Source organism: Cygnus atratus, chromosome 20, assembly GCF_013377495.2.
Source record: "Cygnus atratus isolate AKBS03 ecotype Queensland, Australia chromosome 20, CAtr_DNAZoo_HiC_assembly, whole genome shotgun sequence".
In the NCBI taxonomy this organism is placed as follows: domain Eukaryota; kingdom Metazoa; phylum Chordata; class Aves; order Anseriformes; family Anatidae; genus Cygnus; species Cygnus atratus.
In genome coordinates, this window is record NC_066381.1 from 6,871,174 (window position 1) to 6,883,313 (window position 12,140).

The following is a 12,140-nucleotide window of genomic DNA, read 5'->3' on the forward strand; positions in this document are numbered from 1 at the left end:
CTGTTTCTCTCCTTCCTCCTCCTCCTCTTCCTGCTGCCGCCGTCCGCTTCCCCCCGGTCCGGCAGCGGGTCCTGCGCCCCCGAGCCCGGCTGGGCACCGGGAGGAGCGTGGGTGGCGGGCGCATCGTGGCTCAGCTCCCCGAGTTCGGCAGGGCTTTTCTTCTTCAGCCCCTTCCCCTTCTTTTTCTTATCCTTCATCCCTTTCCTCTCTTTGGCGGTGGGCAGCAGGCGGGCATGGCGCTGCGCCGGGACCTCTCCTCCTCCCCAAGGGGGGCTCAGGGCATCCCCCCCCAGCCACGCCGCCCTGTCGATGAGCTCCCCGCCGAACTCGTACAGCACCGGCTCCCTGGGCACCGCCACAGCCACCGTGTTGTACGCCTTGCACCTGCGGGGAGCGGGGACGGCGTGGGTCAGGGATGGGGGCAGCAGCAGCGGGGCCGGACCCGGGGTGGGGGTGACACTCACCAGACGTAGAGGTAGGGCTCCACGCACTCCTCCTTGTAGGCGAACTCGAAGCAGGGCACCCGGATGACGTTGAAGAAAGCCTGGCCCACCACACGCGAGGCCGTGTCGTTCACCTGCTGCAGGCACTCCTTCAACCTGCGGGACGGAACCGGGGTGAGGGGGGGGTGGCCAGGCTGGGACACCCCCCCCCCAAATACATACACACCCCTGGGGACCCGGGGGTGTTCACCTGCGGTCGCAGTCGCAGTGGCTGATGGTGTGCCAGCGCAGGTTGCGGTAGCCGTAGCGGGCGGTGAAGGGGTGGATGACGTGCTGGCAGTGGTCATGGTCCCGGCAGCACCGGTCGGTGTCCCGGTGCTCCCCTGCGGGCACGGCACGGGGTGCAGGCAGGGCCGCGGGCAGCGCGGGGGGGTCTGGATGCAGCTGGGGTGGGGCTGGGTTGGGTTGGGATTGGGGCTGGGGCGAGGATTGGGATGGGAACTGGGAGGGACAGGGCTGGGACTGGGATGGGACTGGGATGGGGATTGGGGCTGGACCAGCACCACAGTGGGGATGAGATCGGGAGCAGGATGGACTGGGTTGGACTGGGACCAGTCTGGGGATCAGGACGGGATGAGCACCAGGATGGGGACCAGAGGAGGGACTGGGTATGGACCGCGTTGGACCAGCACTAGGACGGGGACGGGGACGGGACCAGCACTTGGGGACCAGAATGGCAGCGGGATGGACCAGGATGGACTGGGACCATTCTGGGGGGGTGGATCAGGCCACTGGGATGGGGACTAGGATGGAGCAGCCCTGGGATGGGGCAAACTGGTGGACCAGGACCAGCCCTGGGATGGGGACGGGCAGGGTGCAGACGAGCTGAGGGACAGGGACGGGCTCCTTCGCTCCTTACCCAGCTGCTCGTAGGCATCCGCATTGCTCCCAGCTCCGCACCACAGCGTCCCGGGGTAGGTGAGCCCGCGGCGGGCTCGGGGTAGCCCCGGGGGGGCCGCTCCGGGGCTCGGGGCTGCTCCGGGGGCGACCACCACCAGCAGCAGCAGGAGGAGAAGGAGGAGGCGGAGGCGGAGGAGCGGCCGCGGGGCGCACATGGCACCGCGGGGCCCGCACCGCGGAGGGGCCGCCTTATAGCGGGGCTCGGCACGGCACGGCCCGCCCACCGCGGGGCGGCACGGCCCGCCACGGCACGGCTCGGGTCGGATCGGATCGGCACGGCTCGGCACGGCTTGGCATGGTGCAGCTTGGCGTGGCATTGCTTGGCGCAGTTTGGCATGGCACGGCACGGCACGGCGTGGCTCGGCACGGCTTGGATCGGCACGGCTCGGCACGGTGTGGTATGGCAAGGTGCAGCTCGGCACAGCACAGCTTGGCACAGCTTGGTGTGGCACGGCACGGCACAGCACGGCATGGCGTGGTGCAGCTCGGCATGGCATGGCATGGCATGGCACAGCTCGGTATGGCATGGCATGGTGGAGCTCGATATGGCATTGCTTGGCACAGCGTGGCACAGCGTGGCACAGCATGGCACAGCATGGCACAGCATGGCATGGCTCGGCATGGCACGGCATTGCATGCCCCAGTTGGCACGGCACAACTCGGCTCCGCGCGGTGCAGCCTGTGCCAGTACAGCCAGTGGGGCGATGCCCTGGTCCTAACTCACAAGGTGCCAGCGCTCGCAGCCCCAGCCACGCTCCCCCGTGGCCACAACGGACGCGAGGAGCTACGGCACCCACCGGGGCAGTGCCGTGGGACAGGACACAGATGGGGGCGACGCAGCTCCCAGCTGCCCCACGGAGCTTTCCCTGGGGCCCGTGCTCAGCCAGGGCCGGCAGCTCGCAGCCAGGCTGCCAGGGCTCGTCGCCCCTCGCAGGCTCCCCTTTGCCAAAGCCCATTTGCAGTCAGGACGCGGAGCCTGGCCGGTGGAGCCAGCGCTTGGCGGGGCAGGACGGCGCCCGAGGCTCCAGCGGGGACGTGCGCGGCCTCGAGAAGTCCCCACGCTGGCCGAGACCCCCAAAGGCTGCACCCTGAGCACGGCTCTGCCGTGTCCAAACCTCACACTCACGGGATGCTCTGCACACCCGCACCCATCCCTGGCACCTCTGGGTGCTGGGGACACGCTCGCAGGGGTGTGATCCCCCCCCCCCCCCCGGTGCTCCCTGCCACCCCCGGTGGGGGCACGTCACCGCCATGGCTCCTGCCTGGCGCCAGCCCAGGTCCCCGCTGGCCGAGGGTGCTGGCAGGGGGCCCAGCACCACAGGGCTGCCCCTGCTCAGCTGTCGCTGTCTGTGACTGTACTGGGTCCCCATGACAGTCCCGCTCCGCTCGTCCTCGCCGCCGGCACCCAGGTACGGAGCCCGGCGCAGGGCCGTGGGGTGTGCACGGGGAAATTGGGGTGTGCACGGGGAAGTCGGGGTGCCCCGAGCCACGGGGTGCCCTGAGGGGTCTGGGGTCTCACCCCCTTGCACGCCCGCAGCCCCCCCGTGCTCGCAGCGCCTGTGGTCCCCGTGCATGGACCTGAGCCACGTCCCCGCCACCCGCGAGAAGGGCTGGTACCTGGCGCTGATGGCCCCCAACACCAAAGGTCCCAACTACGCCTGGCTGGACCCGTCCCGGCTCTACTGCCACCCGCAAGTACCCAGCGCCTGGGCAGGGGGCACCCGGGGGGGGGGGGGTTGGCATGCGGGTGGGCTTTGGGTCCAGGGGGTGTGGGCACCCTTAGGGGCACCCAGCACCTCCGCTGCCTCCCCAGGGCTTGCAGGACTGCGTGGCCGACCTGCTGCAGCCCTTCCAGGGGGACCCCATCGACCTGGTGGCCGGCATCGATGCCATGGGCTTCATCCTGGGTGAGGGGCGATGCGGGTGAGCCCGGGGTCCCCAAACCTTGTCCCCACGGGAGCTGACAGCGCCGCGGCCGCCCCCAGGTGCTGCCGTGGCCACCGCGCTACACAAGGGCTTCCTGGCCATCCGTAAAGCCGGGCACCTCTGCGTGGAGACGTTGTCGGAGCCCTACACCGACTACTCAGGCCGAGAGAAGGTGATGGAGGTCCGCACCGACACCGTCTCGCCGGGTGAGCCCACGGGGCGCTCCCGCCACGGCGGGCTGCCGGCGCGGGCACCGTGCACCGCGCGCTCGGATGCAGCCTCTGCCCCTCCCTAGGTCTGCGCGTCCTCCTCGTGGACCAGTGGGTGGAAACCGGGGGCACCATGCGAGCGGCCATCCGGCTGGTGGAGCGGCTGGGGGGGGTCGTGGCAGGTAGGAGGGGGCGCCCCGGGGTGCGCCCGTGGGGGTGGCGGCGGCCGGCGCTGAGCCCCTGCCGTGTCCCGCAGGCGTCGCGGCCGTCTGCATCGAGGACAGCGAGGGCGCGCGGTGGATCCGGGAGCGCTACAAGTGCGCCCACTGCGTGCCCCCCCGCCTGCAGCCACGCTTCGACCGCCACCAGACGGGCTGGGAATGATGCTGGGTCCGGCACCGTGCACCCCGAGTTTGGGGTGTTTTCTGCCCGGTTTGGGTTTTTGGTGTAACAACTCCTCCAGCACCGTGCCGCTGGCTCTGCCTCCTGCCCGCCAGCCCGACGCCTTTTTTAAAAAGCATAAAAAAAAACATTTTATTAAAACAAACGGAAGGCTGGGGGCGTCTCCCCCTGAGTGGGTTTGCATAGCTAAGGGGGCCGCGGGTTCCCCTGCCCAGCCCCGGCCGCAGGGACGGCTCCTCGGGGCGGCCGGGGCCGCTGCTCTTTGGTACGGAGACGCGGGCGTTACGGGGGGGCACGGGGCTGCCCCCTCACTGGCAGCACTTGGGCTTCTTGCGGGGCGCCGACTGGTACAGGTCGCTCTCGTTGCTGCTGATGCCTGGAGGGAAAAAGGGTGGGGGGGGGGTGGGGGGTGGCGGGGGGCACCCGGGGGGGGGGGGGGGGGCAGCCGGGGGTACTCACGCACGGTGTCGCCGATCCTGCGGGCGCTGCCGCGCTCCAGCTCCGCCAGCACGCTGCTCTCGAAGGTCAGCGCCGCCACGCGGAAGAAGAAATCCCGCACGTTCTCCCCTGCCCCACGGGATGAGACCCCTGAGCCCCTTGTCCTGCCGGGGGGGGGGGGAGGCACCTGAACCCCCACCCCCTGGCCGGGACCCACCGGTGAGCGAGGACACGGCCCAGAACTCCGCCTGCATCTCCTGGGCCACCTTGAGAGCATCCTTCTCCATCAGGCTGTACTGCGCCGGCGTCTGCCAAAAGGGGGGGGTGGGAGGGTGCTGGGGACGGCCCCCACGCAGCGGGGGGGGGCCCACGGGGGGGGACACACTCACGCTCAGGTCCTTCTTGGAGCCCACCAGGAAGAGGATGACGTTGGATGGGTCGTTCTCCTTCAGGGCGTCAGCCAGCCACTGCCTGCGGGGCCGCCGTCACCGGCCGAGCGCTGCCCTCTTGCTCGCGCGCCGGCGGTCGTGACGGCCCCGTGCCCCCCCCCCCCCCTCCCTCCAGCCCCCCCAACCCCACACGTCCCCGTCCCCTTGGCCGGGTGTCACTTACCGCGTGTGCTCCAGGGACGCCACGTCGTTAACGTCGAAGACGATGACGATGGCTGGGGGGGAGGAGAGGCGAGATGGGGACGGGGACGGCCGGCGGGGACAGGACACGGGGTGGGGGGGTGGGGGGGGGGGGTCTCACCTTGCGCTCCCCGGTAGTAGGTGGAGGCGATGCACTTGAAGCGCTCCTGGCCGGCTGTGTCCCAGCTGGAGGGGGGGGGGGGGGGCAGGAGGTCAGGGGGGGCAGCGGGAGCCTCGGGGCGGGGGGGGGGGGGCGCACGGGGCTGGCGCCAACTCACAGCTGCAGGCTGAAGGGCACCCCCAGCACCTCGAAGCGCTCCATCTCGAAATCCACCCCGATGGTCGCCTTGTAGTTCTTGTCGAAGGTGTCCTTGCAGAAGCTTGGGGGGGGGGGGGACGGGGGAGGGGGGCAGGAGACGAGTGTCAGCCCCCGGGGAGGGCGGGGCGGGGGGGGGCTCTTCCCGCTGTGCCCCCCCCCCCCCCCCCCCCAGAAGCGCCTCCTGCGGGGCGGGGGCCCGTTACCGGTTGATCAGGCAGGTCTTCCCCACCGACAGGTCCCCCACCACGATGATCTTGGAGATCTTGAACCTGCGGGGCAGAGGGGAGCACAGCCGCTGCGGGGGGGCACCCAGTACCGCCCCCCCCCCCATCCCCCCCTCCTGCCAGCCATTTTGGGAAGCCCCCGAACCCCCCCGGCAGCACCGTGCCCCCCGTGCCCCCATCGCCCCCGTTCCCCCCCCCCCCCCCCTCATTTCCCACCACCACCAGCAGCCGCAGCCCAGCCCGGACCCCCGCACCCCCCCCCCCCCCCCCCCCCCCCCCGCTGCATTCCTGCGCCGTGACGCAGCCGGGCAGCGCTGGCAGCCACGCGGCGCCTTCCCGCTGTGGGGACACGCCGGAGACCCCCCCACCCCCAGTTTGGGGGGGACACCCCCGTGCCCCCCTCCCGGGGGCGGGGGGGGTCCTCACCCCACGGTGCCCGTCCGCTGCTCCTGGCAGGCGCTGGCCACGCTGGGGTGGAAAGCGGGGCGGGCGTGCAGGGCGGCCTCCTTCCGAAAACACTGCCACGGGGGGGGGACAAAGGGGACCCCGGTGAGGTTGCGGGGCTCATGGAGGCCACCCCCGGGCAGCTGTCCCCTCCCCGGTCACCTGCGGCAGGTCGGCGATGACCCTGTCCCTGCGGACGGGGGCCAGCACGTTCATGGTCCCCTGGGGCCACCGGGATGGGTTCGGCGGCCGGACGGAGCGGGGACGGGCTGAGGGCCGCCGAGAGGCCTGGGGAGAGATGGAGCAGGGGGCGGCGCTGCGCCCGTGTCCCCAGACTCTCTTTTCCTCGTGTCCCCAAGTCCCGATTTCCCGGGGCCCCCCAAGTCATCCTGTCCCCAAGTCCCCAAGTCCCCACCGTCCCTGCGCCCCCAACTCCTGCTGTCCCCATGCCCCCAAGTCCCGATTTCCCGGGGTCCCCAAGTCATCCTGTCCCCGAGTCCCCAAGTCCTGCCATCGTTGCGTCCCCAAGCCCTGCTGTCCCCAGGTCCTCAGCTCCTGCTGTCCCCATGTCCCCCAAATCTCACTTGTCCCCCAGTCCCTCATGTCCTCACGTCCCCCATTCCCCCGCCTCATGTCCCCATGTCCCCCGGTCCCCCTGTCCCCATGTCCCCCGGTCCCGATATCCCCCAGTCCCCAAGTCCCGCTGTCCCCATGTCCCCCCCGTCCCCCGGTCCCCATGTCCCCGTCCCCCGGTCCCGCTGCCCGTGCATCCCTTGGGCATCCTCAGTCCCCGTGTCCCCGTGTGCCCACCCGAAGCACCCCGGCACAGCCCGTCCCCCTGTCCCTTGGTCCCGGTTACCCCCCCCGTCCCCCCGGTGTCCCCCCCCCCGCTGTCCCCATGTCCCCGTGTCCCCCCCGGTGCCCCCCCGGTGTCCCCTCACCCCGGGGTGCCACCACCCCCGTCCCCGTGTCCCCGGTGCCTGGCTGTCCCCGTGTCCCCGCCACCCCCCCACACCCGTGTCCTCCCCCCGGTGCCCCCCCCCGGTGCCCCCTCCCGGTGCTCCCCTCCCCGTTACCCCGTTACCGCGCCCCTCCCGCCGCCGCTCGCGGTGCTCGGCGCTGCACCCTCGGCGCCCTGGCCCCTCCCTCGGGCCTTTCGGGGCGGGGAGGGGCCCGCACTCCGGTTCCTGCCGGGCCGGGCCCTGCCGCCGCCGCCCGCACCCCCGGGACCCCCGGGACCCCCCCCCCAGCGGGGCGCACCCCGGCCCCCCCCCACGGTGACAACGGGGAGGGGAGCGGGACTACAACCCCCATGATGCCCCGCGGGACGACGGGGCGATCTGCGCATGCGCTCAAGAGTCAGCCCGCCGAGACTACACTTCCCGGCGAGCCTCGCGGCGAGAGGGGCAGGGAGATCTCGCGCGATTTGGGGCTATAAGCCCGTGCGGCGCGGGGCGGGCGGCCCCTTTCGGCTTCCGGCCGCCCAAGATGGCGCCCAAGGCGAAGAAGGAGGGTGAGGGCGGGCGGCCACGAGGGGCGGGCGGCGGCAGGGCGGCGCGTTCGGCCCCCCGCCGGGTGCGGGGGGTGCCCCCGGGGTTCGGCCCCAGGGGGCTGAGGGGTTCCGGGGGGCCGCGGTGCGGTGCCGGGCCGCGGGCACGTGGAGGGGGTGGGAGCGGCCTGCAGCGGGTAGGCCTGGGCCTGAGGGGAGCTGAGCCCCTTTGGGGGTGTGGGGGAGGCGCTGGGGGCTTGAGGGAGCCCCCTGGAGGAGCTCTGCTGGGGGGGGTGCCCCCCAGGGAGGTCACGCTCCCTCGGGGAGCCTCCTGGGCCCGCAGGCCCTTGTTGGTGCTGACCGAGGTGTTGCCACAGCCGTGCCTCCGAAGACAGAGGCGAAAGCCAAGGCGCTGAAGGCCAAGAAGGCCGTCCTGAAGGGGGTCCACAGCCACAAGAAGAAGAAGATCCGCACGTCGCCCACCTTCCGGAGGCCCAAGACCCTGCGCCTGAGGCGGCAGCCCAAGTATCCGCGGAAGAGTGCCCCACGGAGAAACAAGTACGTGTGGGGTGCGGCTGCCACAGCGGCTGTGGGGCGGGGATGGTGCCTTCTGTGGGAGCCTGGGCCCCGCTGGGGTCCGAGGGTGGGACTTGGCCACTGTGCTGCCCTTGGGGCTGAGCCCTGTGTTGGGGTGCAGGTGATGATTTCAAGCGACCAAAGCCTGAGAGTTTGTGATTAAAACTTTTTTTTTTGGTACCTGATGCACCCCAAACTTGGCGTTTGAAAGCTTCTGAAGTGTAGGTACAGCTCCTGCCATCCTTTTGCTAACCCAAGGGCCTTTCTCCTGCAGGCTTGACCATTATGCCATTATCAAGTTCCCTTTGACAACAGAATCGGCGATGAAGAAGATAGAGGACAACAACACTCTGGTTTTCATCGTCGATGTCAAGGCAAACAAGCACCAGATCAAGCAGGCAGTGAAGAAGCTGTATGACATCGACGTGGCCAAGGTCAACACGTTGATCAGGTAAGAGGGGGAGAACAGGTCACTGGTGGGTGTCTGGTACTTCAGGTGCTCAGTGTGGCTTTCAGCAGAAAGCTTGGACACGTGTGAGTTTCAGCAGTGCTGCGGGGGCTCTCAGGAAGCGTGGAATTAAGTTCGGTAGCGTTTTCAGTGCTAAAATGTTGATAAAAGCCACTTTTGACCGAGCACATCTTGGTGGAAGTGTGAAATGGTGCTAGGCCAGGAAGCTGGCTTCAGCAGGGAGCTCTTCTAACGCTGAGGGAGTTCTGTGCAGATGATGTGAACGTGTTTGACCCCTGAGTGAAGTGATGTTTCCAAAGGAACCACTGATGCACATGCCCTAGCGGGAGCACGGAGTAGGTGCGAGGAGCGGCGTGCCTCTGTGCTGATGTCTCCTTTCCCACTCTAGGCCTGACGGGGAGAAAAAAGCTTACGTCCGACTGGCTCCAGATTACGATGCGCTGGATGTAGCCAACAAGGTGAGAAGTCTTGGAAACTGTCAAGCTTCTGTTTACTCTCTCGTATTTTCTGCGCCTGGTTGTTCTTCCTGCTGTACACGTGAGATGCTTGCGCTTGAAGCACGCTGGTGCTGCTGCAGCCTCCTTGTAGTTAAGCAGGATCTGAGGGTGTTCGTAAGCAGGAACGCTTACTGCTCATAAAATTCACCGAGTTCTGTGGGGGGGGTTACTGAGAGCTGCGGTTCTTGCCCTCCTCCAGGGAGGGGCTCCACGCCGCAAGTCCGCAGGAGCTCTGAAGTGTGGGAGGGGACGCAGGAAGCGCGTTGGAAGCGGTGTTTGTCTCGGCAGTGTTCTCAGCCAGCAGCGCGGGCAGCTCCCTCAGGGGAAAACGGTGCCAAAGGCACTGCTGGGGCCTGGCTGAAAGGGATTGCACTGTGCAGGTGGCTGCCCTGCTGGAAAGGGCTGGGGGTTTTGTCCTTGATGGGGGCTGCGGGGGAGCAGGAGGCGGTGGTGGTGGGGAGTAGCACGGGGATCCTGGTGGAGTAGGTGCGTGTAATGGTGATGTGAGGCACTTGGGCGAGTCTGGGAGGAAGAAAGCCGTCCTTGGAGAGCAGGAATCCTGGGGAGGTGTGTGGTGGCGGTGTCTGGTGGAGGCTCTGCCTCTTTGCCATCTGTTTTAACCCGTTTTGCTTCTTCGCAGATTGGAATCATCTAAACTGCATCAAGGACTGTACAGACAGGACAATAAACCCTGTAAAACCACTGAGGGACTCGTGTGTTTTGTGACTGCGCAGCCCACGCCCGAGAGCCTGCAGGAAGCTGCCGGGGCTCCGTTTTTAGCAACCGGGGTTCCTGCCTGCTGTAGCCTGGCAGCAGCCAGCTGCCCTGTGGGAGGCTCTCGGGGGCGCAGTGCTGTCCCCCGTCTGGCACCTCGCTGCTGGGGCGTCCTGCGTGGCTGACCTGGTCTCTCTGCGGGTAAACACCAGTGAGGTGATGCTCTCCTGATGCAGATACCCGGCTACACGAGCGTGCTGGTTTTGTCGCACTGTTATTAGTAAATGTTTGTGGTGGCTGTTCCCGGTGTCCTACGTAACTTCTGTGTGGGGTGTACCACCAGCTAACGAGCACCAGGAGGCCGGTACTAACAGCAGCAAAAACGTCTTCATGGCTCAGGTCGGGTACGAGCTGGGTGCCGTGCCATTTTCCGCCTCTTACAACTATTTGCTTAGGCTGCAGGCTTTGATGAAGCCCTCAAGCTAACACAATAGAAGGCACTTGGTTTTTTTTTTTTCTGGCACTGTCCACGCTCCCCTCGTTGCAGCATGGGAGTTGTAGCCTGGTTTCCCTGACGCCGTTCCTGTTGCCCCCGGTCTGTGATCCTCACCAGGGCTGTTTCCAAACTCCAGCTGCTGCTGCCGTTTGGGCAGTCCCGTTCCCACAACTTTTTGGATGAAACCAGCTTTTTGGAGTGCTTGGAGAGCCCTGAGAATGCGGAGCACTCGGTGAGCAGGAAATAAATGGAGGTGGAGTACCGATAAGCCCTTAGAGATAACTGGCGCTAAGTGCGGTGCGCGTTGCTGAGGAAAGTGGTGAAGGCTGTGGCCAAATATTGACCGGAGCAATCGAGCTCAGGCGGTGGGACACCGAGTTCCCTTCGAGCCTCTTGCAGGGGGTGCTGGGGTCCTGAGGGCGCATGTAAAAAAGGTGGGGAGCGGGGAGGGGGGGCTCCCCCCAATTGCTGCTGCTGCTTTTGGGCTGTGGGTAAAGATTTTCGTGGTTTGAGCTTCTGTTGGCTCGAGATTCCCTTCACAAGGTGCGAGGCTTCGGACCGCCACGAGCTCCCCTGCTGTGGGATGGCTCCAAGGAGTTGGGGGAGAGCCTGCGGACCAGCTGTGAGCTTCCACCAGCTGCAGGACGCTTCACGAGGGCAGTGTGGAGATCCTGTAGGGTGGTTCAGGGAGGGTGGGAGGCTGAGGCAGCGCTGTGGGAGAGGCCGGAGGCAATCTTTGGGTTGGGGGAGGCGGGTGACGATGCTCCCTGCCTGCAGCACGAGCACCAGGCGTGGGTGAGGAACCTCGAGGGCAGAGCGCTGCTTTCCTCCGTGCTGCTCCCTTCCGCGGGCACTGCGGGGCTGCTCTGCCACCCTTGGTGCAGGCCAGAAACGGCCTCCGACCCCTCAGCCTGCCCAGGTCAGGGGCTCAAAATTGAGCGCAGGGGCTGTTGGCAAGGTGTGAGGAGCCAGGTGAGGCTGAACAGGGATCGGGGCAGCAGCCTTCCCTGTGACATCCGCTGCTGGGAGCCCGGTGATGCAGGGACCCAGGACAGGCCTGGGACAAACCTGCTCTCTCCTGCAGCTGCACCTGATGCTCGTGAGGGCGAGGACACCTCACCAAACCTTCCCTTGGCTCTGGAGCACTCTGGGAAGGGAACAAGCAGCAGCGAGGGCTCTGGGGGTATTCACCAAGCCCCGTGCCCTGTTCTTAACTGAGCTGCGGCCACCCCAAAAACGCTTTGGGGATGGAGGAGCTCCTCTCCTCGCCAAGCCCACACCGCTGGGAGAGCCCTGATGCGGAGCGAGGAGCAGGTACGTGCCGCAGCCCTCCCCGGCGACGTGGAGGCTGGGCTGGGAAGGGATTTCACATCAGCATGACTTGCAGTCTGCCCTGACCCTGCCTTCAACTTCTCCTGATGGCTGCTGCAGGCTGGCACTCGGCGTGCACCTTCCCTGTGCCTGCCTCCTGCTCCGGGCTGGCAGCCGGCCCGACCCGCAGCTGCTGGGAGGTGCTGCAGGTGGAAACTGGGGGCAGCCGGGGGCCCTGCTGGGGTAACTGGGTTGATGCCTGACCCCTCCGTGATGTAGGAGGGTGGCGGGAGCACGGCCTGGTCCCCTGGGGCTGCGTGTGCTCCGTGCTGGGAAAGGAGAGACCAGGGGAGAGGTGATGGGGAGGAGGGAAAATGGAGTTTGGGGACTCATTGTGTGGGGTATCGGCAGGTGGAGGTGGTGCTGAGGCCGTGGGGCTTCAGCTGCAGCTGGGAGGATGCGGTGTAACATCAGGACAGCTCCTGGTGGTAAGGCTGGGGCCTGCTGGGGCAGGAGGGGAGCCGGCGGCTCGGCTCGGGGGCTGCTTACTGCTGCCCTGGCACCGAGCGAGGAGGGGGCGAGGCGGCTGCTGCG

General features: G+C 67.7%; 3 protein-coding genes and 2 non-coding genes across 6 annotated transcripts; 4 read left to right on the top strand and 1 right to left on the bottom strand.

The window, feature by feature from the left end:
- The first annotated feature begins 2,975 nt into the window (after positions 1 to 2,975).
- On the top strand, positions 2,976 to 3,922 carry LOC118255102 (adenine phosphoribosyltransferase-like). Its single transcript, XM_035561059.1, has 5 exons — positions 2,976 to 3,098; positions 3,217 to 3,310; positions 3,389 to 3,535; positions 3,625 to 3,720; positions 3,795 to 3,922. Exons 1-5 carry the CDS (start codon positions 2,976 to 2,978, stop codon positions 3,920 to 3,922), a joined length of 588 nt encoding a protein of 195 aa, XP_035416952.1.
- Positions 3,923 to 4,044: 122 nt separating this feature from the next.
- On the bottom strand, positions 4,045 to 7,170 carry RAB34 (RAB34, member RAS oncogene family). Of its 2 annotated transcripts, none has more exons than XM_035561052.2 (11): positions 7,071 to 7,170; positions 6,157 to 6,282; positions 5,977 to 6,068; positions 5,530 to 5,595; positions 5,286 to 5,387; positions 5,129 to 5,193; positions 4,991 to 5,042; positions 4,768 to 4,849; positions 4,596 to 4,686; positions 4,400 to 4,507; positions 4,045 to 4,316 (listed from the first exon to the last, which is right to left on the bottom strand). In XM_035561052.2, the coding sequence occupies exons 2-11, from the start codon at positions 6,208 to 6,210 to the stop codon at positions 4,249 to 4,251; spliced, it is 780 nt and encodes a 259-aa protein (XP_035416945.1). In that variant the 5' UTR covers positions 6,211 to 6,282; positions 7,071 to 7,170; the 3' UTR covers positions 4,045 to 4,248. The 2 variants fall into 2 exon arrangements, with proteins under 2 accessions (XP_035416945.1, XP_035416944.1); XM_035561051.2 differs by having other exon boundaries at positions 7,079 to 7,160.
- Positions 7,171 to 7,357: 187 nt separating this feature from the next.
- On the top strand, positions 7,358 to 9,728 carry RPL23A (ribosomal protein L23a). Its single transcript, XM_035561060.2, has 5 exons — positions 7,358 to 7,507; positions 7,861 to 8,041; positions 8,334 to 8,510; positions 8,917 to 8,986; positions 9,666 to 9,728. Exons 1-5 carry the CDS (start codon positions 7,483 to 7,485, stop codon positions 9,678 to 9,680), a joined length of 468 nt encoding a protein of 155 aa, XP_035416953.1. The 5' UTR covers positions 7,358 to 7,482; the 3' UTR covers positions 9,681 to 9,728.
- On the top strand, positions 8,174 to 8,250 carry LOC118255214 (small nucleolar RNA Z17). Its single transcript, XR_004780901.1, has one exon. It is a non-coding gene; the product is annotated as a small nucleolar RNA Z17 (small nucleolar RNA).
- LOC118255213 (small nucleolar RNA SNORD42) lies at positions 8,776 to 8,842 on the top strand. The gene has a single exon (XR_004780900.1). It is a non-coding gene; the product is annotated as a small nucleolar RNA SNORD42 (small nucleolar RNA).
- Positions 9,729 to 12,140: the final 2,412 nt, after the last annotated feature.

Excerpts from the sequence above, each read along its gene's own strand:
- LOC118255102 (XM_035561059.1), top strand. The coding sequence starts at position 2,976 with ATGGACCTGAGCCACGTCCCCGCCACCCGCGAGAAGGGCTGGTACCTG. Across the intron at positions 3,311-3,388 it reads TGCCATGGGCTTCATCCTGG|GTGCTGCCGTGGCCACCGCG; the intron begins GTGAGGGGCGAT and ends GGCCGCCCCCAG. Across the intron at positions 3,721-3,794 it reads GCTGGGGGGGGTCGTGGCAG|GCGTCGCGGCCGTCTGCATC; the intron begins GTAGGAGGGGGC and ends CGTGTCCCGCAG.
- RAB34 (XM_035561052.2), bottom strand. The coding sequence starts at position 6,210 with ATGAACGTGCTGGCCCCCGTCCGCAGGGACAGGGTCATCGCCGACCTG. Across the intron at positions 5,388-5,529 it reads AAGACCTGCCTGATCAACCG|CTTCTGCAAGGACACCTTCG; the intron begins GTAACGGGCCCC and ends CCCCCCCCCAAG. Across the intron at positions 5,194-5,285 it reads GTGCCCTTCAGCCTGCAGCT|CTGGGACACAGCCGGCCAGG; the intron begins GTGAGTTGGCGC and ends CCCCCCCTCCAG.
- RPL23A (XM_035561060.2), top strand. The coding sequence starts at position 7,483 with ATGGCGCCCAAGGCGAAGAAGGAGG. Across the intron at positions 7,508-7,860 it reads GCCCAAGGCGAAGAAGGAGG|CCGTGCCTCCGAAGACAGAG; the intron begins GTGAGGGCGGGC and ends GTGTTGCCACAG. Across the intron at positions 8,042-8,333 it reads AGTGCCCCACGGAGAAACAA|GCTTGACCATTATGCCATTA; the intron begins GTACGTGTGGGG and ends TTTCTCCTGCAG.